Source organism: Gekko japonicus, unplaced genomic scaffold, assembly GCF_001447785.1.
Source record: "Gekko japonicus isolate JY-2015 unplaced genomic scaffold, Gekko_japonicus_V1.1 scaffold1096, whole genome shotgun sequence".
NCBI classification, from domain to species: domain Eukaryota; kingdom Metazoa; phylum Chordata; class Lepidosauria; order Squamata; family Gekkonidae; genus Gekko; species Gekko japonicus.
Window position 1 is genome coordinate 382,739 of NW_015161985.1, and position 24,354 is coordinate 407,092.

General features: G+C 48.5%; 1 protein-coding gene across 1 annotated transcript; it reads right to left on the reverse strand.

Moving 5' to 3' along the window:
• Positions 1-598: 598 nt before the first annotated feature.
• LOC107126255 (acyl-coenzyme A thioesterase THEM4-like) lies at positions 599-22,898 on the reverse strand. The gene is made up of 7 exons (XM_015429797.1): positions 22,767-22,898; positions 17,210-17,369; positions 15,003-15,174; positions 12,457-12,567; positions 8,505-8,629; positions 6,836-6,863; positions 599-701 (listed from the first exon to the last, which is right to left on the reverse strand). The coding sequence occupies exons 1-7, from the start codon at positions 22,896-22,898 to the stop codon at positions 599-601; spliced, it is 831 nt and encodes a 276-aa protein (XP_015285283.1).
• Between the last annotated feature and the right edge of the window lie 1,456 nt (positions 22,899-24,354).

The following is a 24,354-nucleotide window of genomic DNA, read 5'->3' on the forward strand; positions in this document are numbered from 1 at the left end:
CCTCTGCAGTCAGGTGACCCCCCAAACTCCAGCCCCTCCATCGGCTACGTGAGCTTCTGACATGCTTGGGAGAGGCCATCTGGTCTCTCCCAGCGTGGAGGTGTGAAGAATGTGGGTTTATGGTATGGCAACCAAGGCCATGGGGCCCACCACTTGGCCTCAACAGGAAATACAGCACAGCGTGGTATCAGAAGACATTCTAGGGGAAGGCAGGGGCTTTTAGAAATCAATATTTCTATACAACTTCTTCAGATAGTATCACGAAAGTTCCTATCCCCCCACAAATTCTGTTAGTCTTTAAGGTGCTACTGGACTCTTGCTCTTTTCTACTGCTGGAAACCAGGTGTCATTCCAGGAGATCTACTTCAGGCCAGCAGAGAAATTCTGCCAGCTCTTTGGAACAAAAAACAAATCCTTGGCAATATGAATTGGGTCTTGGCTATGGGGGAAAATGGCACGCTTGGGATTCAAGTGGATGAAGTGGAATAGGCTTTTGTTTGGGCGTATGAAGGCCAGAGTAAACTTTGAAGGCAGCCGACTCCAGAACTGTGGCGAGCAAGAGATGCAGACCGATAGGCTTGGCTCAAGACAACTGGGCCTAGGCGAAGGTCTGGGGCTCGTTGAGTGGGCTTGGAAGCGTGACGTAGAAGGAAGCTGCTGCTCCTAGACAGGCTTGCTGAAATTCAGTTGCAGTATCAGAGCTAAAACCAAGAAAAAGGAAAACAAGAGAAAGCGGGACAGTTCAGCCAAGGTACATGTCATAAGAACATGACAACATCAGAAAAGCCCGGCTGGATTAGTGGTCCATCCAGTCCAGCATCCTGCCTCACACAGTGGCCAACCAGTTCCTCTGGAAGGCCAACAACAGGGCATAGAGACCGAGGCCTTCCCCTGAGAAGAACATCAGAAGAGCCCTGTTGGATCAGCCCAGTGGTCCATCTAGTCCAGCATCCTGTCTCACACAGTGGCCAACCAGTTCCTCTGGAGGCCTTTCCCTGAGAAGAACATTAGAAGAGCCCTGCTGGATCATACCAGTGGTCCACCCAGTCCAGCATCCTGTCTCACACAGTGGCCAACCATTTCCTTTGGAAGGCTAACAACAGGACAGAGAGGCCGAGGCCTTCCCCTGAGAAGAACATCAGAAGAGCCCTGCTGGATCAGACCAGTGGTCCATCCAGTCCAGCATCCTATTGTAGAGTATGTCCAGGCTTAAATATTTTAAATTGATTATTACTGTCTTATAGAAACCTTTGGGATAAAATTCTTTGGGATTTTCCTGGACAGTTAGCATCCTGTTTTAGAACATTAGACAGTGTTGTATAGCACCAAATGATTTCAATCATTTTTAATTGACATGTTTTTAGCTCTTGTTTTAACGGAAGAAAATGAGTGTTTGTGATGTAACTTTTTAATGGAAATTAATGTAGGTGTTTATGCCCATTAATTTAACCAACTTTGAAGACCTGTCGAGAGTCCTAGATTTATATTTATAAAAAGTTTAGCACTTCAAAAGGGAGGTGTGATCCTCCCTTATTGAAGTCTCTGCCAATTTTGGTCAAATTGACCTGGTAGCAGTTTTTGTTTTGTGGAAAGCAGCTCTGAATGAGAGCTTATGAATGAGAGACACAGAACATATTCAATGTATTAGATGCTTGGATTAAATATTTATATATGTATTATATTATTTTAAATAAGGAAAATACTTTACATTTTGAAAAGTTAGAACAAAGCTTTGTTTGCTAGTAATGCTAAATTAGAAAGCTTGCAATCACTGCCAATTGTTTCCTCTTCTATTTCAAAGGGGAGAGCCTAATTAGAATAAAGTAATGTTATTATGCATTGTAACATAGAGAAATCCTTTCTCTTAATATAACTGTTTGGTTTTTAAGATTTCATGTTATGTTTGAGACAAGTTAATGTATAAGATGTTTATAAATTCTAAGTTCTGTTAGTTTAAAGCAAAGAAGGATGCTTGCCTGAAGAGAAATGTTTTAAGGGACTGTGTTTAAAGCCAAGTTAAAGAACTAACAAAAAAGAGTTGGAAAATGGTCAAGAGCTGTGCCAGGTGTGTGTGGACATAAAAACATAAATCATGAATAAGTAGAAAGAAACTAAGTTGAAAAGGCTAATGAAAAGGAGTGTATCTTTTGAAGTTCCAGGGAGGAACCAGCTATTGAGTTCAGCCAGGAACCAAAAGTCATTAAATCATGCACATCTGCCAATTAAAAGGTGCAGATCATGACTCTTGGCACCAATTAGAGAAATCAATTAAAAGGTGTAGAATTTGTGTTTTAGAACAGTGTCTCCTACAGGCTGAACTAAGCTATAGGTTTTACAAAGTATAAACCTCAATTTTAGCTGAACAAGTTTCATGAAATAATCAAGAATAATTCTGTAAAATTTTCCTGATGAACCAAAATGAATAATAATGTGTAAATCAATGTATCTACAAGAGCTTAATGCTACAAGGTATTTTGAAAAACTAAAAGAATTCATGTAAAGAGTTTAATGCTTTAGAATGTCATTGTGATGATATGTTTTTATATTTTGTGTATCTGTAAGTGAAAATAAGTTTATGAAAATGCTTTAAGATACTTTTATATACATGTATTATGTGTAAAGAAGAACTAAATTTGTAGAATTTTGTAACTGAACTGACAGAATGTAGTATGGAGAATGAACCCAGCCTGAGAAGTTCAGTCAGAGGTAACAGGACTCTGGGAGGAGTGCCAAAGGAGTAAACAAAGCTATAAATTAGAAATAATGACCTGAACCTGTGCTGTAGGAGTGGGAAATTCAGCCAGCTACCATCCTGTATGCGAAATATGTGATTGATGACTGATCAGACAAAGAAAACTGAACTGAGCATGTCTACATGATGTCAGTGATGATCTAAAGTGAGGAGGAGCAAAAAGAGTATATAAGTTTGCTCATTGCGTTTGCTTGTTGAACACCAAAGCTGAATTAAGCTGTAGGGCATTCCTTATTCGAATAAACGCTTTTGTTACCCTTTACTGCCTGGATGATTGTTTTCACTGTGTGGTTTATCAGCTAGCCACACAAGTCAAAGAATCTTAGTGCCTTTAGCGTATTGGCAACACTATCTCACACAGGGACCAACCAGTTCCTCTGGAGGGCCAACAACAGGGCAGAGAGGCTGAGGCCTTTCCCTGAGAATAACATAAGAGCCCTGCTGGATCATACCAATGGTCCATCCAGTCCAGCATCCTGTCTCACACAAGGGCCAACCAGTTCCTCTGGAGGGCCAACAACAGGGCAGAGAGGCTGAGGCCTTCCCCTGAGAAGAACCTCAGAAGAGCCCTGCTGGGTCAGACCTGTGAGGGTCCATCTAGTCCAGCATCCCGTCTCACCCAGTGGCCAATCAGTTCCTCTGGAGGGCCAGCAACAGGGCAGAGAGGCCAAGGCCTTTCCCTGATGTTGCCTTCTGGCACTGATATTCGGTGGTACTCTAGGGCATTATACCCCAGTGGTACTCTGGGGCATTATACCCCTTCCCCAAACCCCCACCCTCCTCTGGCTCCACCCCCAAAATCTCCACGTATTTCCCAACCCAAACCTGGCAAACATATATTCAGAAGATGACTGCCTTTGAATGTGGAGGTTCCCCTCAGTCCCCATGGCTAGTAGCCACTGGTAGGTTTACCCTCCATGAATCTGTCTTATCCCCTTTTAAAGTTGGGAGATGAGCACCGCAACACTACAGTCGGATTCGACTGGCTTTCAAGTGAGGGAACCTTTTCCTTTTACCTATTCCTGTGGCCATCACGACATCCTCTGGCAGCGAATCCCACCTTTTGAATCACTCTCTGTGTAAAGCAGTATTTCCTTTTATCCGCCCTGAACCTACTGCCCATCAGAGCTTCATTGGATGACCTCAAGATCTAGTCTTTGGGGAGAGGGACAAAAAATGTCAGGTGCATGGGGGCCATGAGGGAATAAATGACCGTTAAGGCTTCTTCCTGTAGACTTATCCCAACAAAGGGATACTTTGTGAGCTCCTGGCATTAAAATTGTGAGCGAGTGATTTGGCTATTGCATAAATTAGTTGGCCCTGGAGCCATCCTTCCTGAGCTAAGGCAAAAATGTGTGAGCCGGAGGCTAAAAAACTGTGAGCTAGCTCACACTGACTCAGCTTAGAGGGAACACTGCTGTGGAGTCTTGTGAGCAAAGATTCTACCTTGTGAGCTACTGCAGGGGTCATTTCCTACAGGAGTGCACAGGAGCGGAGCTCTGGCAGTAAAGAGCCCAGGGGGTGGGCATATGCTACAAGCCCCGCCCCCTGCTCCCAGCAGCCCTCAGTCAGAGCAAGAAGCAGCCAGGTAAGCTGCAGAGCTCCCCCCGGCCCCCTGGTCCAAAACAGTCCAGTGGAACCTTTAAGACCAAGTTTTATTCAGGTACAAGCTCTCCCTCCTCTTCGAGGACAGATCTGCACGTTTCCCCCCTACCCATAGCTATCAATTCAAAACAGTCCAGTGGAGCCTGAGCGGTGGGTGTTGCCTTCTGACTCACTTCCGGTGATGTCAGGGGGTGTGGCCTATGCAAATAAGTTATGCTAATGAGCTCCTGCACCTCTTTTTCTACGAAATGACCCCTGCCACTGGCATTAAAGTTGTGAGCGATTTGGCTACTGCGTAAATTAGTTGGCTCTGGAGCCGTCAAGACGTGTGAGCCGGAGGCTAAAGAACTGCGAGTTAGCTCACACTAACTCAGCTCAGAGGGAACACTGGTTGCCAAATCCCACCTGGCCACCGGCAGGGGGGATGAGGGAATAGTGTTGCCAGATCCAGGTTGGGAAACTCCTGGAGGTTTGGGGGTGGAGCCCGGGGAGGCCAGGGACCTCAATGGGGGACAAGGCCCTGGAGTCCGCCCTCCGAAGCATTCCCTTTCCTCCAGGGGAATTGATCTGTGTAATCTGGAGATGTGCTGTAATTCTGGGAGATCCCCAGATCTCACCTGGAAGCCGGCATCTCTAGAGTCCAATCTCCAAGACAGCCATTTTTCTCCAGGGCCGATTCCGCACTAATGCTTTGCCCCCCTTCCCCCCCCCTCGAGTCTAATTGGCCCGATTCTATGTGTGCGTTTCTGCATTACGGAAATCTGACCCGGGTTTTGCCTGGGTGTTCATTTCCGCATGTCGCCTTGCCCCGAATCTAGAGCCTCTCTTCTCCCTCCTCTTTTTTTTTTTTTTTTGAAGGGGAGGTTGCGTTGTAGAAACGCCGATTGGTCCCTTTAATTTTTTGACCCCCGATGCCCGCGAAAAGCATCCATTGATGCAGCCTGGAGGGGGGGATGGGAAGTCAGTATTTGTTGTTGTTCAGTCGCACAGTCGAGTCCGACTCTTCGCGACCCCATGGACCAGCTCCCACCAGGCCCTCCTGTCTTCCGCCGTCCTCTGAAGCTTGCTTAATTTCATGTTCATTGCATCCATGACACTGTCTGACCATCTCATCCTTTGCCGTCCCCGTCTTCTTTGACCTTCAATCTTTCCCAGCATCAGGGTCTTCTTCTCCAGGGAGTGCTCGCCTCTCTTCTCCCCCCTCTTTTTTTTTTTTTTTTGAAGGCGAGGTTGCGTTGTAGAAACGCCGATTGGTCCCTTTAATTTTTTGACCCCCGATGCCCGCGAAAAGCATCCATTGATGCAGCCTGGAGGGGGGGATGGGAAGTCAGTATTTGTTGTTGTTCAGTCGCACAGTCGAGTCCGACTCTTCGCGACCCCATGGACCAGCTCCCACCAGGCCCTCCTGTCTTCCGCCGTCCTCTGAAGCTTGCTTAATTTCATGTTCATTGCATCCATGACACTGTCTGACCATCTCATCCTTTGCCGTCCCCGTCTTCTTTGACCTTCAATCTTTCCCAGCATCAGGGTCTTCTTCTCCAGGGAGTGCTCCCTTCTCATTTGGTGGCCAAAGTATTTGAGCTTCAGTTTCATTATCTGGCCTTCCAGGGAACAGTCAGGTATACGAAGGTGAAAAAGAATGCATAAACCTTTACACAAATGGCAAATTCCAAACAGAAATGAGAAAACAGCATACGGACATGTAAAAGGATATTTAAACGCCGGTCGACAATGGCCCATTGTTGCGTCCAGTAAACGATGGGCTATTATTGCGTTGCAACGCAACGCTGGAGGGGGGAAAGCACGCGCGCACCAAGGAAGGGGGGAAGGATGAGGTCGGGAAGTGGGGGAGGGGGGCAGATGGGAAGTCAGTATACGAACGTGAAAAAGAATGCTTAAACCTTCACACATGGCGAACTGCCAAACAGAATTGAGAAAACAGCCTACGGACATGCAGAAGGACATTTAAATGCCGGTCGACGATGGCCCATTGTCGCATTGTAACGCAACATGGGGAGGGACATTACAAAAAAAATTACTGCGCACGCCGAAGGCAGGCGGGAAGGAGAGGGGGGAGGGGCGAGAGAAGCAGGAGGGCGTTGAAGAGGTGTTGATAGGCGGGAATAAGCATATGGGCGTAGATAAGCATATGGAGCAGAGGTCCATCAGTGACTATTAGCCACAAGGTATAGATGGGGACTCTGGGGCAAGTGATGCTCTGTCATCTTGGTGCTTGGGGGGCTCAACAGTGGGAGGGCTTATAGTGTCCTGGCCCCACTGGTGGACCTCCTGAGGGCACCTGGTATTTCTGGCCGCTGTGTGACACAGAGTGTTGGACTGGATGGGCCTTTGGCCTGATCCAACATTGGCGTCTCTTATGTTCTTATGTTCTTAATGGGAGTGAAGGGGAGGGAAAGAAGCAAAGGGGTGGAGAGGGGACAGCCGCGAATCGCAAGTTCCCCACTGGAATGCCCCAACTTCAACACCGCAGCAAAAAAGAAAGAACCTGAAAATAGCAGGGACAGAAAATTCGGGAGAAAACGCCATTAGATTCGGCTCAATTGCTGATCCGGACGAACATGTGGGGAACTGATCAATTTCCACGGATATATTCGGGGGGTGACACCAGAGGAAGTGATTGGGCGGAATCGGCCCAGGGGAACTGAGAATCAGGAGTTCACTTTTTTATTCCAGGAGATCTACGGGCCCCACCTGTAGGTTTTTCAATCTTGTGTGGCCTGTAGCCACTCTTACCCCCAGAGGAGGAGGAGATTGGGTTTCTGCCCCACCCTTCACTCGAAGTCTTAGGGCGGCTTACAATTTCCTTTCCCCCTCCCCCTCCCCACAACAGACACCCTGTGAGGTAGGCGGGGCTGAGAGAGCTCTTTCGAGGACTGCCCTTGAGAGAACAGCTCTTGAGTGAACCAAGACTTGCCCAAGGTTATCCAGGATCTGTGAGTGGAGGAGGAGTGGGGAATCAAACCCGGTTCTCCCAGATTAGAGTCCGCGCACTTAACCGCTGCACCAAACATACACATATTGTATTGATATCTGTTCATGAACTCTCATCTGGTTTGGACCTTAAGGAATATGCTTTGCACAAGATCTGGAGGCAACCGCTTCCGGAGACGTCTTGAAAAGATTAGACCAGTTCAAGACAGCCAAGTCTCCTGTAAAGGCTTGATAGCTAAACAACGGAGTCTCCATGTACAGAAGCAGTGCACCTTTGGTTATCAGGGGCCAGTCATTGAACATCCTGATCCTTCACTTTGGAAGCTTAACGTGACCCTGCTAGCTGAAGATGTACTGGGTCTTAGCCTGCCTGGCAACCCTTGGTGCATCTTTGCTGCCCTCTAGTGGACATCTCATGCTATGCTCTCATCTTTCAAGCCTTCCGTTTGGTGTCTAAGTGCACGGACTCTAATCTGGGAGAACCGGGTTTGAGTCCCCACGCCTCCACTTGCACCTGGCTGGGTGACCTTGGGCAAGCCATAGTTCTGAGAAGAGCTGTCCTTGAAAAAGAGCCATTTCTGTCAAGAGCCTCTCAGCCCCACCGACCTCCCAGGGTGTCTGTTCTGGGGAGGGGGGGGGGGAAGGAGTTTGTCAGCCGCTCTGAGATACCTTTGGGTAGTGAAGGGCGGGGTATGAATCCAATCTCCTCCTCCTCCTCAGTTTAGTGTAGTGGTTAAGTGCGCGGACTCTAATCTGGGAGAACTGGGTTTGATTCCCCACTTCTCCACTTGCACCTGCTGGATGACCTTGGGCAAGTCATAGTTCTCTCAGAGCTGTCCTTGAAAAAGAGCAGTTTCTGTCAAGAGCTCTCTTCATCCCACCTGCCTCACAGGGTGTCTGTTGTGGGGAGGGGAAGGGAAAGGAGTTTGTAAGCCGCTCTGAGACACCTTTGGGTAGTGAAGGGTGGGGTATAAATCCAATCTCCTCCTCCTCCGTTTTAACTCAGGGACAAACTACACCTTATGGCAGCCACAAGTCTGAACTGTGGCTGCCGCCGCTGCCACCGCCACCGCCACCGCCACCATTTAATGATGCAGCAGGGCCTCCGGCTTTCTGACGGCCCACCTGTCCCACAGAGGTCTACCAGGTTTCCAACAGCAGCTGTCAAAACTGAAAAGGGGAGTCAAGTGCTTACCTGTGCCCTCTGCGTGAAGGGTCTGCCCGTCCACACTTAGCACAGGACCAGAGAGGAATGCCTTCCTCCCCTCCATCCGGTCCACTTTGCTGTCCACGAGGACGACGGAGCCCAGCTGCACAGGGCTGCAAAGAGAACATATTGTGGCATTAATACAACCGGGCTTGCCTCCTTGCAGCTAGAAGCCCACCCTCCTTCCCCCCCCCCGCCGGGAAGGCCTGCAGGTGCCTGGCTCCAGGCACAGTGGCGAAGAACGGCGGACTCTAATCTGGAGAACCGGCTCTTGATTCCCCAATTCCTCCTCCTTGTGAAGCCCGCTGGGTGGCCTTAGGCCAGTCACAGTTCTCCCAGTCCTCCCAGAACTCTCACAGACCCACCTACCTCACAGGGTGTGTTGTGGCGAGAGGTCGATAAAAGAGGGGTATAAGAACCTACTCTTCCTCTTCTACTGCAGTAGAAAAGAGCAAGAGCCCAATACCATCTTAAAGACTAACAACATCCCGCACTGAGCAAGGGGGCCGGACTAGAAGGTCTGTATGGCCTCTTCAAACTCTGTGATTCTAGGATTTGTGGCAGGGAATGAGCTCTTGTGAGTCACTGCTCACTTCTTCAGATACAGGTAGAATGTATGACTCTAGCTGTATCAGAAGAAGTGAGCCGTGACTCACGAAAGCTCCTCCCCTGCCACAAATGTTGTTAGTCTTTGAGGTGCTCCTGGACGCTTGCTCTTTTCTACTGCTACGGACAGACTAATAGGGCTACCCGTCTGGATCTATCAGAAGAAGTGAGCCATGACTCACGAAAGCTCCTCCCCCGCCACAAATCTTGTTAGTCTTTGAGGTGCTCCGGGACTCTTGCGCTTTTCGACTGCTACCGACGGACTAACACGGCCAGTAGCCATTGGCCGTTCTCCAGATCTGAAGAAGTGTACATGCACCTGAAAGCTTATACCCAGAATAAAACTGTGTGTCAGCTGAAGCTGCCATGAGTGTATTGTGTGTTTCTAATTGCTGTGCATTCCTTCCCATGCGCTTAATTGCTTCAAAGCTGTAACGCTTATCTGTCAAGGTTACTGGAGAGGTTGGTGGAGTCTAGCTTTCGTGAGAGCTTCTTTCGTTCCCAGCTTTACGGCCGTTAGAGAATATGCCAAATGCCCGCGCGCGGGAGTCCATCTAATTGGGTAGAGCTAGGGGGGGTGCATACGAATGCCCTATATCCTATTATGCGCATAGGTAGTCCGCCATTCCTAACAGTGTTCATGTTACTGCATCTATGGCTTTTCAATAAAAGTAAAATATGGGGAAATACAGGGTGGTTGAAGGCTGTGGCACTGAAAGAAAATGTTTTCAAAATGGTCCACCGATGGCATATGCCACCGGAAAGACTGGCTCGAATTTACGAGGGACTAGATGGGAAGGGCTGGAAATGTAAGATACAGGTGGGCTCTTATTACCACGCTTGGTGGACATGTAACGAGGTGAATAAATACTGGAAGGAGGTACAGATGGTGCTAATACTGATAACTGAAAAACAAGTCCCGTTAGACCCTAAAGTGTTCCTTTCAAATCTATTCCCGGATGATTGGAGGAAAAAAGAAAAATACTTAATACTCCACATATTAACAGCAGCGAGACTTTTACTCGCAAAGGGATGGAAGGGTGAAAAGGTACCAACAAAGGAGGAGCTGATAAATAAAATAATAGATGTAGCGGAAATGGACAACTTAACTCAAAAAGTGAACGGAAATAGGAATATTCTGTTTCAGAATATTTGGTCGCCCTTTTATAGTTGGTTAGAACAAATTGTGGTATAAACCAGAAGTTATATATTTGAAGCAGGAAGAGGTCGGATTTTGTTGTGTTTGTGTTGGGGTGTTATTCTGCTTGGGTTAGGGTATAGGTGGGAAGGGTTAGTGGTGAGGTATGGGAGTTGTTATGTATATATCAGTGTAGAAAACAATAAAAAAAATTATTAAAAAATAAATAAATAAATAAAAGTAAAACCTTCCTGGAAGCGGGTACTTTGTCGTTTTGCTGTGGATCCTGACATTGTGTTGGTCTTAAAGGTGCCGCTGGACTCAAACTTGGTTCTGCTGCTTCAGACCAACACAGTGACCCACCTGAATCTTTCTTGGTCAGCCGGTGAGATCCACAGCACAGAGTCATCCTTCTGAGCCAATTAGAATCATAGAGTCACAGAGCGGGAAGGAGTCCCTAGAGGCCATCTAGTCCAGCCCCCTGCTCAGTGCAGGACCAGCCCAGAGCATCCCTGACCAGTGTTGGTCCAGCTGCTGCTTGAAGACTGCCAGGGAGAGGGAGCTCACCAGCTTAACCTAGGCTCCTGATTCCCCTCTCGCACAACTCTGACTGTCAAAAAGCTTCTCCTAATATCCAGCCGGTACCTTTCCACTTGAGCCGTGGTGGCTCAAGTGGTTAAGATGCCGAACTGCAGGCTGTGGAAGGTCGGTAGTTCAGCAGTTTGAGACCCGAGTGTGCCGCATGACGGAGTGAGCTCCCGTCTCTAGTTCCAGCTCCTGCCAACCTAGCAGTTCGAAAGCAAGAAATTGCAAGTAGATAAATAGGCACCACTTCAGTGGGAAGGGAACAGCGTTCCGTGCGCCTTGGTGTTTAGTCACGCCGGCCACATGACCACGGAAATGTCTTCGGACAGCACTGGCTCTTCGGCTTGGAAACAGAGATGAGCACCGCAACCCTAGAGTCGGATTCGACTGGCTTTCGAGCAAGGGAACCTTTACTAATACATATGAACACATGAAGCTGCCTTCTAGAAGAGAAGAGGAGGAGATTGGATTTATACCCCGCCCTTCACTACCCAAAGGAGTCTCAGAGTGGCTTACAAACTCCTCTCCCTTCCCCTCCCCACAACAGACACCCTGTGAGGTGGGTGGGGCCAAGAGAGCTCTGACAGAAACTGCTCTTTTTCAAAAACAGCTCTTATCAGAACTGCGGCTTGCAATCCATCAATTTAAAAAGGAGTGGGGAATCAAACCCATTTCTCCCAGATTAGAGTCCGTGCACTTAACCACGACACCAAACTGGCTCTGATTCTACTGTCCATCAAGGTCAGTATTGTCTACTCGGGCTGGCAGCGGCTCTGCAGGGTTTCAGGCTGAGGGTCTTTCACTTCGCCTCCGACCTGGTCCTTTTTAAGTGGAGACGCCGGGGATTGAACCTGGGACCTCCTGCATGCCAAGCAGAGGCTCTGCCACTGAGCCACAGGCCCTCTTGACAGCTCTCCAGGGTCTCAGGCGGAGGTCTTTCCCATCACCTCCTGCCTGGTCCTTTTAACTGGAGATGCCGGGGATTGAACCTGGGACCTCCTGCATGCCAAGCAGAGGCTCTGCCACTGAGCCACAGCCCCTCTTTACAGCTCACCAGGGTCTCAGGAGGAGGTCTTTCCCATCACCTCCTGCCTGGTCCTTTTTAACTGGAGATGCCGGGGATTGAACCTGGGACCTCCTGCATGCCAAGCAGATGCTCTTCCACTGAGCCACGGCCCCTCTTTACAGCTCTCCAGGGTCTCAGGAGGAGGTCTTTCCCATCACCTCCTGCCTGGTCCTTTTTAACTGGAGATGCCGGGGATTGAACCTGGGACCTCCTGCATGCCAAGCAGAGGCTCTGCCACTGAGCCACAGCCCCTCTTTACAGCTCTCCAGGGTCTCAGGAGGAGGTCTTTCCCATCACCTCCTGCCTGGTCCTTTTTAACTGGAGATGCCGGGGATTGAACCTGGGACCTCCTGCATGCCAAGCAGAGGCCCTGTCACTGAGCCACAGCCCCTCTTTACAGCTCTCCAGGGTCTCAGGTGGAGGTCTTTCCCATCACCTCCTGCCTGGTCCTTTTACCTGGAGATGCCGGGGATTGAACCTGGGACCTCCTGCATGCCAAGCAGATGCTCTACCACTAAACCACTGTCCCACCCTAATCCACATACCTCTTAAAGTTTATGCTGAGGTTAGCCGTTAGAACAGCGTCGGTGGCAATGAAGGCGCACAGCGACAAGGTGGCATCAAGAATGGTGGCGATAGACCCGCCGTGCACAATCCTGGAAGGCAAACGTCAGACAACTAAGCAGAGATGAAGACAATGGAGTGGAGATGAGGCTCATCGTCCTAAATGCAGAGCTAAGAGAAGGTGCTGGTCAAACGGGAATCAGAATAGTAACAGATGAATTCTCCCAGCTGAATGCAAAAGCTTTTCTGCATTCTCATTTCCCTGGCTTGTAAATTCCTGTTTTTTGGACAGGTTTTTTGTTCTACATGTGTCTTGCTCCCTCTAGTGGTCAATTCAATATTACATCGGTTTATGTCTGACATAAAAACCTGCAGATGTGCCGGACATAAACTGACATTTTGTGGAAAAGCAGGAACTGTGAGTAGGAATTTGGAGCCTTTCAAAAGGAACTAAGCTTTTAAAATTGGATTCGTCTGCTTCTTTTGTGTGTCCACACTCTGCTTCTTGGGAACAGCTAGATCTGAGTCCAGTCGCACCACAGAGACCAATGAAATTTTCAGAGGCCCATAGCTATGGTGAGGCTTTTGGGGCTCCGCTCCCTCTCGTAAAGGCACCATCTCATAAGAATTTATCCCGTAAATGCTTTTTTCAATCAATTTTTAAAAATTTAAAAAATGTGTGCTCTCCTTTAAGCAGAGTGGGGTGCTGTAGTTCACTATTTCCCCACACTGAGCAAGGGGGTTGGAGTGGGTGACCTCTAGGATCCCTTCTAACTCTGTGTCAAGAAACTGGCCTCCTTTCAGAGAATTCTTCTGTGATTAACTTGCACCAGCTGAGAACTATCATCTAAAGTGGTTGATAGCTTGCAGTTTAGAGGTCTATCCTATTGGCTAAATGGCTTTTCTTTTGGCACTGAGGACTTCAGCCCCACCAGAAGAAAAATTGCCCCACAAGCACAAAATCCTGGCTACGGACCTGCATCACAGTGAGAGCCAGTGTGGAGTATTGGCTGTTGTCGGACTAAGAGCTAGGATGCAAAGATTCACACATCCCATTCCGATGCAAAGCTCACTGGGTGATTTTTGGACCAGTCATGTGCACAGAGATTATCCAGAAAAAAAAAATGCCCCACAAGCCACAAAATCCTGGCTACGGGCCTGGATTTTCTGGGTATAAACGTTCAAAAGTCAGAGCTCCTCTCATGAGACACAAGTCGGAAAGGGCTCAAAAAGCACCTCTGAGCCTCTCTCGGAAGCAGCTCTCCATCTTTCCCGAAAGCTGAAATTCTGAAAATCTTGCTAGTCTCTAAGGTGTTACTCAACTGGAGTCCAGTTCTTCTACTCCAGACCAACATGCAAGGCCATCTCTCAATCACACAGGAGAGATAGATAGGCAAGCCTCTCCTGTGCGATTGAAAGCACTGGCTGAGTCTCCTCCCTCTCCTCCTCCCAGGGAGAGAGAGGGAATCAGCCAGAGCTCGCTTCCTGGCCAGGCTGCCTCAATCATGTTCAGGAGACAAAGGGAAGCCTTTCTTTCCTTCCACTGGCTAAGGCTCCTTCCTGAAGGGAGGCAGGGAGGGAGGGAACGAGTGAAAGCTTGCTTTGCTGGACTGCCTCAATCACATGGCAAAAATACCAGGCACCTTTAAGACCAACAAAGTTTTGTTCAAGGTATGAGCTTTTGTGTGCCTTGCTACAGTGTGTTTTATTCTGCTGGGCTCCTTATGCTGTGTGTGTTTTGTTGGGCTCCTCATGCCAGTGCTCTCCTGGGTGCCACTGGGTTCCCTCCCCCTTTTCATTGTGTTTATACCCTCATGATCCAGTCTTTCTCAGTAAGAAAACAATGTGAAAGTTAATTGTGTTTGTCTGTGTCCTTTATAAAGTGTATATCTCTGCTACCTGGCATTATATTTTATGACTATGAACCAAATAGGGCTAAGCTAAACCATATATATAAGTACAAATATTTATTAAGGTGTACATGTGTTAAAACTTTCCTGATTAAAAATTGCTTTGTCTAAGATCAGACTGTAAAAGCTCGTCCACTATACATACAAATGATGGGTAAAAACTTTACAACTGAAGACCAAACGTGTTTCAGCCCCTAAGGGCCTTCCTCAGTGGTCACTATTATCTATATATTCTAGACACACATTCAAAGACCTGTTACAGAATTCTAGTACACATATAATTACACCAGATGTTGTTTCCTTGTCTACTTATAATTGGGCTCCTGGTATTAGTGATGGGCCATAGGTATAGCCATATCACCACCACAACTTATTCTGGTAACAACGATTTTGTAGGTCAGACCTACAAAATTGCTGTAATTCAAACCCATGTTCGCATCCTCTGCTGCCAACGGGAACAGCTCCTTGTCCTCCTCGAAGTGGCAGCTTTTCAAATACACCCCCATATTCTGCCAGTCTTTGGGGGCCCATCTCAGTCCGTCCATCACCGTCACTGTCTCATAATATCTGCCATCTGCCCCTCTCATCCCACAATGCCATGCTTCACAAAGCCTTACCCCGGAGGCCCTTCCAGGTAGGGACCCAGCTGGAAAATGCCCACCATCCTTTTCTGCGACGAGTTGAAAAACATAACGTATTCAAAACCAAGGCCTTCACTGTCGATGCTCCTGCAGAAGTACCGGGTGTCTCTTTTCTTCTGCTCCTCCTCCAATTTTTCCTTCATATATTCTGGGGAGAGAGGAGTGAGAAGCAATGGAGACGTTGGCAGCAGAGACCCAAAACATGCATCAGTGTTAAGAGTGTGCCAAGGAAGCTGGACATTTCCTGATTATAGAAAGGAACTTCCTGGACCCAATAACCTCTGGGAGCAACCATTGCAGATATGGTTATTTGAAGAAAAGGCAGAATGAGTTCCATAATCTTCACTTATGCTAGTTTCCGTATAGTATTTAAAATGTTTTCTTCTGTATGATCCTGATCACAATCAAACTGTTATGTTAAAATTATATACAAATTTTATGAGGTATTCATGGTTTATCATATAATCAACAAGACTGATAAGATAGGGAAAATGTTATGAGAAAATGGTAGAATGTTGAGTAGGTTGTTATAGTGCTTCTTAAAGTTATGGTGTCATGTAATTTTCCTAAAAATTCAAGTATTTGAATCAAGAATTGTCCTTTATATGTGCAAAAAAAAAGGCCCTTTATACCACGTTTTGGTAATTTTACCTTTTACTCTTTTCCGTTATCCTTTTTCTTTATTCTATATTCCCTCAAAAAGTTCAGAATAAAAATTATTTTTCAAAATAATGATCTTTACTTATGTGGAACTTGACAACAAAGGTTTCTGAAATATTGTGACATGGTACCAAATGTAAAACGATTGATGGATATAATAAATCATGTTAATGAATCCAGACAAGAGAGTATGCCGGTGTTCTCAGATGCAGAGACAGCACTTGACTGTGTTGAATGGTCTTCTTTCGTGTCAATAACAGAACCCTTTAATAAGAGGTAGATTTTCAAAATGTATTTCAACAATACATTCATAGGGCATGCCCAGGTGGGAGGGGGACAAAAGTATACAAGGAGATGATGAAGTGCCCCACTGGCATATCATAATGCTCCCATATAAATCGACGGTGTGACCTTATTTGGAATACTGTGTGCAGTTCTGTTCACACCTCAGAAAGGATATTATAGCACTGGGAAAAGTGCAGAAAAGGGCAACTAGAATGATCAAGGGTTGGAACACCTTCCCTATGAAGAAAGGTTAAAGCGCTTGGGGCTCTTTAGCATGGAGAAACGACGGCTGAGGAGGTGACATGATCGAGGTTTACAAGATTATGCATGGGATAGAGCAGGTCGAGAAAGAAGTCCTTTTCTCCCTTTCTCACACTACAAGAACTCGTGGGCACTCAATGAAATTGCTGAGTAGTCGGGTTAGAATGGATAAAAGGAAGTCCTTCTTCACCCAAAGAGTGATTAACACATGGAATTCACTGCCACAGGAGATACCGGCTGGATATTAGGAAAAACGTTTTTACAGTAAAGAGTTCTGCAACAGTGGAATCAGCTGCCTTGGGAGGTGGTGAGTTCCCCCCTCCCTGGCAGTCTTCAAGCAGTGGCTGGACCGACACTTGTCAGGGGTGCTCTAGGCTGATCCTGCACTGAGCAGGGGGCGGGACTAGATGGCCTCTAGGGACCCTTCCGACCCTGTGATTCTAGGATTGCATGAAACTACAAATTATGACATGATCTTGTTAACTTTATGGGATTTTCCTCATTTATTCGCATTACGTTGAGATCCATATGCATAGTTTTGATTCCGCAATTATGACATGAAGAAGAAGAAGAAGAAGAGATTGGATTTATACACCGCCCTTCACTTGGAGTCTCAGAGCGGCTTACAAACTCCTTTCCCTCCCCCTCCCCACAACAGACACCCTGTGAGGTGGGTGGGGCTGAGAGAGCTCTGACATGAACTGCTCTTTTCCAAGGACAGCTGTGCCAGAGCTTGTGACTGACCCAAGGTCACATCAGCAGGTGCAAGTGGAGGAGTGGGGAATAAAAACCCGGTTCTCCCAGATTAGAGTCCGCACACTTAACCACTGCACCAAACTGGCTCTTCATGACATGGCCATCTATGAAGAGATTTTTTTTTAATCTAGATTTTGTGAGAATCCTGGATCAGACCAGTAAGACAAAAGCGATTATTATTTTTTTACACAGACAGAAGGAATAAAACCAGAGGTCCTTGCCTGGAGCGCTCTCCTCGACACTCCTGTGCGAAGGGATCCTTCTCCAAGTCCCGTCTTCAGACATGGCCATGAACTTGTTGAACTGATCCAGCATGTCCTCACTCCAGCTGGCATTGGGCAGGGCATAATCCTTCAGCTTTGAGGAGGGAAGAGGCCTGACCTGAAAGCAGAGGCCGAGAACAGACAGATGTGTTTGCTTTTGTGTAGGCGTGGATTTATTTATTTATTTATTTATTTATTTATTATTACACTTCTACCCCACCCTCCCTGCAAACAGGCTCAGGGTGGCTCACAACATGGCACCATGTGCCAGCACATAAAAACAGGATAAAACAGTCTCATAAACCAATAAAATATACAGTAATTTCAGTCTATCAGTTAAACAAGATGGTATCACCTCCCCTGTTTGGGGGCCCGTAGAATTGGACCCCCTGGTCCAATGTTCTTCAAACGTGGTTGATATCTTGGGGAGAGGCTCCAGCAGCTGCCCTGCGAATTTGGAGCCTCTCCCTTAAACCCCCTCCCCTCCAGCCCCCAGAATATACCCTATGTTTTGCCAATGCCTTCAATGGCCCATAGGATATAATGGGGCCGAATTGCCGCCGAAATTCGGCAGCAATTCGGCGGCAAGCTGATTCAGATCAGATAATCTGAATCGGCCCGCAGCAGCCCGAAAGGGGTCCAAATGGGCCATTTTCGGGGGTGCATTCGGTTCAGACGAACCGAATGCACATCTCTACCACAGAAAAAAAGTTCCTATCTCTTCAAATCTTCCCACCACATCTGTACTCTGTGAAGATGAAGAAGAATTGGTTTTTATACCCCGTTTTTCTCTACCTTAAGAAGACTCAGAGTGGCTTACAATTGCCTTCCCTTCCTCTCCCCACAACAGGCACCCTGTGAGATAGGTGGGGCTGAGAGAGCTCTGAAAGAACTGTGACTGGTCCCATGTCACTCAGCTGGCGTCATGTGGAGGAGCGGGGAACCAAACCCCATTCGCCAGATTAGATTCTGCTGCTCTTCACAACTGCGCCACGCTGGCTCTCCGTGTCTGTGGGCTATGCGTTCAGTTGCTGATCATCTGGTGGGAGGGGGGATTTTTAAATTTATTCATTAATTCAAAGATACCCCACCATTGTCCCCAATTGGGACCCAAAGAGGCTCACGTCACTTCCCTGCCCACGTACCCTTAAGATCACCTCTCCAGGTATATCTCCTGAAGTTCTGCTGATAAGAACTTGCTTGTGGTCACTGATCCAAGAGATATACAGCTGTCTTTGGTGGAACCTGTGCTGCCAGAAGAGGTCGTGATGGCCACAGGCATAGACAGCTTTAAAACGGATTTAGACAGATTCATGAAGCAGAGGTCTATCAGCAGCTACTAGCTGATGGGACATAAAGGAACCTCCAGGTTCAGAGGCGGTCAGCCTCTGAAGCCCAGAGCCAGGAGACAACATCAGGGGAAGGCCTCTGCCTCTCTGCCCTGGTGTTGGCCCTCCAGAGGAAGTGGTTTCACCACTGGGTGAGATGGGATGCTGGACTAGATGGACCATCGCTGGTCCGATCCAGCAGGGCTCTTCTGAGGTTCTGATCAGCGGAAGGCCTCGGCCTCTCTGCCCTGTTGTTGGCTATTCAGAAGACTGGTTGGCCACTGTGTATCAGGTTCCACAGCAAACAACTGAGTACACGCTTATCAGAAAGGTTATACTTTATTGCAGAGCTATAGATGCATTAACAAAGTCACTGTTAGGAATGGCGTCACCCCTACAAGCATAATGGGATATAGGGTATTCGTATGCACCCTCCCTTCCTTACACCAATTAGCCACATTCCCGCGGGCGGGAGAAGGAGCCCCAGGCTGTTAGAGCCGAAGCTGAGAACCGAAAGCGCTCCCACGGTTCCCTGAAGTGCAAACAACTCACACCACCCGCAAGGCCATAGGTAAGCAGGCATTACAGAAGCGAAGAAAGAATGCAGCGATACTTGAGACACCCCCAACCCTTATGACAGCATAGCTGTGTGAGAAAGGATGGTTGACTGTATGGACCCTCACTGGTCTGACCCAGCAGGGCTCTTCTGAGGTTCTTCTCAGGGGAAGCCCTCGGCCTCTCTGCCCTGTTGCTGGCCCTCCAGAGGAACTGGCTGGCCACTGAGTGAGACGGGATGCTGGACTAGATGAACCCTCACTGGTCTGATCCAGCAGGGCTCTTCTGATGTTCTTATCAGGGGAAGGCCTAAGCCTCTTTGCCCTGTTGTTGGCCCTCCAGAGGAACTGGTTGGCCACTGTGTGAGACAGGAGGCTGGACTAGAGGGACCCTCACTGGTCTGACCCAGCAGGGCTCTTCTGATGTTCTGATCAGCGGAAGGCCTCGGCCTCTATGCCTTGTTGCTGGTTATTCAGAGGAACTGGTTGGCCACTGTGTGAGACAGGATGCTGGACTGGATGAACCCTCACTGGTCTGATCCAGAAGGGCTCTTCTGATGTTCTGATCAGCGGAACGCCTCGGCCTCTCTGCCCTCGTGTTGGCCCTCCAGAGGAACTGGTTGGCCACTGTGTGAGACAGGAGGCTGGACTGGATGGACCCTCACTGGTCTGATCCAGCAGGGCTCTTCTGATGTTCTTATGAGGGGAAGGCCTCGGTCCCTCTGCCCTGTTGTTGGCCCTCCAGAGGAACCGGTTGAGGTCACTGTGTGAGACGGGAGGCTGGACTAGATGGATTCTCACTGGTCTGACCCAGCAGGGCTCTTCTGATGTTCTTCTCAGGGGAAGGCCTCGGCCTCTCTGCCCTGTTGTTGGCCCTCCAGAGGAACTGGCTGGCCACTGTGTGAGAGAGGATGCTGGACTAGATGGACCCTCACTGGTCTGACCCAGCAGGGCTCTTCTGAGGTTCTTCTCAGGGGAAGGCCTCGGTCCCTCTGCCCTGTTGTTGGCCCTCCAGAGGAACTGGTTGGCCACTGTGTGAGACAGGAGGCTGGACTGGATGGACCCTCACTGGTCTGACCCAGCAGGGCTCTTCTGAGGTTCTTCTCAGGGGAAGGCCTCGGCCTCTCTGCCCTGTTGTTGGCCCTCCAGAGGAACTGGCTGGCCACTGTGTGAGACAGGATGCTGGACTGGATGGACCCTCCCTGGCCTGACCCAGCAGGGCTCTTCTGAGGTTCTTCTCAGGGGAAGGCCTCGGCCTCTCTGCCCTGTTGTGGGCCCTCCAGAGGAACTGGTTGGCCACTGTGAGAGACAGGACGCTGGACTAGATGGACGACTGGTCTGACCCAGCAAGGCTCTTAGGTTCTTAAGGAGTGGCTGGGGGAAAACATTGCACCTGTGGCGTCACTCAAGGGTTAATATTGACCTTCTACAGGAGATGGCCCCTATCCCGTTGGTCAGCTTAGAGAAAGTGGCTTGCTTTATGCTCTCTCCATCTTGAGGGTTTAAAACTGGATCTATGCCATTCATAGGTGTGTCCACGTTTTTCCACCTTGGGTCCATTTTTTTATGGGATAATCCAGAGCTCACTGTTCCTTCAGGTGAAGCATGTGATCCTACCAGGTTTTTTTGCCCCCAGCCATTTCTGCAATCTTTATCTATCTATTTATTGTCTAGGGGAGGCAATTTTGTGGGCGGCTTTGCTTTCAAGTGTTGAGGTAATTACCTGCTGTTTTAACACGTTTTCCCGCAGTGTCGAAAAACTGGCTTTCTAACACCCACCCGTAGAGTCTTCTGGGGGGCATCTTTGCTGACGGCGAAAGGCAACAACCTATTCGCCCTGCGCATAATTTCATAAACCTCTCTCATGTCCAGTGTTCCCTCTAACCTGAGTGTGAGCTAGCTCACAGTTTTTTAGCCTCCAGCTCACACATTTTTTGTCTTAGCTCAGGAAGGGAGGGCTCCAGAGCAAACTAATTAACACAGCAGCCAAATCGCTGGCTCGCAACTTTAATGCCAGTCGCTCACAAAGTAGAATTTTCGCTCACAAGACTCCACAGCTTAGAGGGAGCACTGCTCATGTCCCCCCCAGTTGTCTCTTTTTTAAACTGTTGTCATGTAACCAATGTTCTCTCTAAGCTATGGAGCCCTGTGAGCAAAAATTCTACTTTGTGAGCTATTGGCATTAAAGTTGTGAGCAGGAGATTTGGCTGCTGCATAAATTAGTTTGCTCGGCAACCGTCCTTCCTGAGCTAAGACAAAAATGTGTGAGCCGGAGGCTAAAAAACTGTGAGCTAGCTCACACTAACTCAGCTTAGAGGGAACACTGCATGTAACCTTTTCAGGAGACCTCTGTCTGAAGGACAGTGAGTTCCACAAGAAAATCCCGTGTGGCGTTAAGACGTAATCACAACACTTTGCAATAGCAGCAGGCGTTCAACGTTCAAAGCATTCAACGTAGCGTTATTTTGCTGAAGTCCTCACCACTCTGCAAGGTGGATCGGACAAGAGGCGTGCCAAAGACCAGCTGGAATCGTAGAATCGTAGAGTTGGAAGGGACCTCCAGGGCCATCTAGTCCAACCCCCTGCACACTGCAGGAAAATCACAAATAACTCCCCTCCACACACACCCAGTGACCCCTCTTCCATGCCCAAAAGATGACAAAAAGATGACTAGTACATTTAAAGCAGAAGCAAAAAATTTGAAGTGGGTGCATCCCTATTCATTAGCTCTTAAGTACTGAATTGCTTCCTCTAGTCTCTCCGGAACCTTCTGCCATTACCAGAAAATAAATTTAACTGACCGGAGGAGGAGAAGAGAGGGAAGAGGAGAAGACAGGATTTATACCCCGCCCTTCACAACCCAAAGAAGTCTCAGAGCGGCTTACAATCTCCTTTCCCTTTCCCTCCCCACAACAGGCGCCCTGTGAGGTAGGTGGGGCTGAGAGAGCTCTTTCGAGACCTGCTCCTGAGAGAACAGCTCTGAGAGAACTTGTGACTCACCCAAGGCCATACCAGCAGCTGCATGTGGAGGAGTGGAGTTCATTAGCTGTTGTAGATTGTGGAGGAGTGGGGAATCAGACCCAGTTCTCCCAGACAAGAGTCCACTCTATTAACCACTACACCAAAACGGCAGCAGCTTCAGGGCATGCTAAAAAGAAATATTTCTCCATATCGAGAAGACTGGGTTTACGCTTCATCTGAAAAGCAAAAACACTACTTTAGCTGTTGCAGATTTTCCAGGTTGTCTGGCTGTGGTCTTGGCATTGTAGGACCTGACGTTTCGCCAGTCAGGTCCTACAATGCCAAGACCACGGCCATACGACCCGGAAAATCTACAATAGCGAATGAACTCCGGCTTTGAAAGCTGTCGACAACATATTAAAAACACTTCTCACAATCGTTGTCCCCTCTAAACTGAGTGAGTGTGAGCTAGCTCACAGTTTTTTAGCCTCCTGCTCACACATTTTTGTCTTCGCTCAGGAAGGAGGGCTCCGGAGCAAACTGATTTCTGCAGCAGCCAAATCGCTGGCTCACGACTTGAATGCCAGTAGCTCACAAAGTAGAATTTTTCCTCACAAGACTCTCCACAGCTTAGAGGGAACATTGCTCACAGTGCAATTTCCTTGTACTCACTGTGGTCCTGGAGAACGACATGTATGTGGGATGGAGCGAGACCCCTTTGGAGGCAGCCGCCCGGGGGCCGCTTCCGGAGCCCACCCAGCTGTCGAGACACTTCACCAGGTGGCGGCCACCCCTCCTCAGCATCCTGGACGTTCGTCCCACACCTGAATGGGTTTCTGCTCTCGTGGCTCAGAGTGTGGGAAAGAGGATCGGAGGAGGAGATGTCTGTCACACGGAACGAGGCCCACGAGGCTTCCCTCAAGGCCCTTCAGTTGCCAGCAAGCTCCTCCCAGAGGCCAGAAGGTTGCTCCATTTGACCCCAGGATATATTACAACAAACAGGACCACGGTGTGTAATAGCCAGCAAAACAGTAAATCACCGTGTACGATTAAACAATATTTGTTGGTTTTTATATGCAATGCTGAGAATTCAATTATTAACAAGGTTACAACAGTAACACTACGATGTGCGATATAAAGCTTAGCAGTACATACAAAGTAATACAGTACTAGTTACAGACAAACGACGGAATCCTAGTACACTATCCGTTTGCGTGTCCTTCTGCAGGTTTGTCATTCTGTAATTACAAGAGGAGGGCCCGCGATACTCGCGGGGGAGGGGGGAGAAGAGCTCCGTCTCCTCCATCCCCCCATCTCCCCGCGGCGGCGGCGAGGCCGGTGTCACCCCCCCCCTGCCTGCCGGCTCCGGGGAGGAGGACGCGGCGGAGGTGAGGCCCGGCTTCCCCCGCCCGCCCGGCCTGCCTGCCGGCTCCGGGAAGGAGACGGCAGCGGCGGTGAGGCCTTCTCCCTGATGTTAATTTCCTAGTTAGAATGTCAGACCAGGATCTGAAAGACCGATGTTTAAATCCCCAACTCTGCCATGGAAGATTAATGGTTGACCTCTGGCAAGTCAGACACACTCAGCATAACCCACCTAGCGGGGTTGTTGTAAGGATAAAATGAAGGTGGGGAGAATGATGTAAGCTGCTTTGGAGTCCCTGGTGGGGAGAAAGGTGGGTAGAAATACAGTAAATAAATTCTACCTGCCAGGGAAGACTACTCAGTCCCCTGCATCCTGACATGATACAGCCCAAGCGTAAGTTTACCACGTCCATGGGAGCTAGGGCCTAATATTTTCCCTTTGGATAATACCACAGGGAATGTCATGAGACATTAAGGGCCCCTGGAATCCTCTGCCTCAGGAAGAAGAAGAGTTTGATTTATACCCTGCCCTTCACTCAGAATCTCAGAGTGGCTTACAATTTCCTCTCCCCATAACGGGCACCTTGTGAGGCAGGTGGGGCTGGGAGAATTCTGAGAGACTGGCCCAAGGTCACCCTGGCCCAAGGCTGCATGTGAAGGAGTGGGGAATGAAACCCGGTTCCCCAGACCACTCTTAAGCACTAGGCCAAACTGAAAAAGAACACAGGATCTGAATGGCATGTCCTCAAGCATTCCTGGCCAAGACTCCCTTCGAACTCTTAACACCACCTGGCCTCATGCTCCAAATATTTGCTCCCACTCCTTGCTCCACCGGCTGCATGCTGGCTGTGGCTTGGCTCAGCGTTCATTAGCTTGCGTCAACATGACAGATGAATCC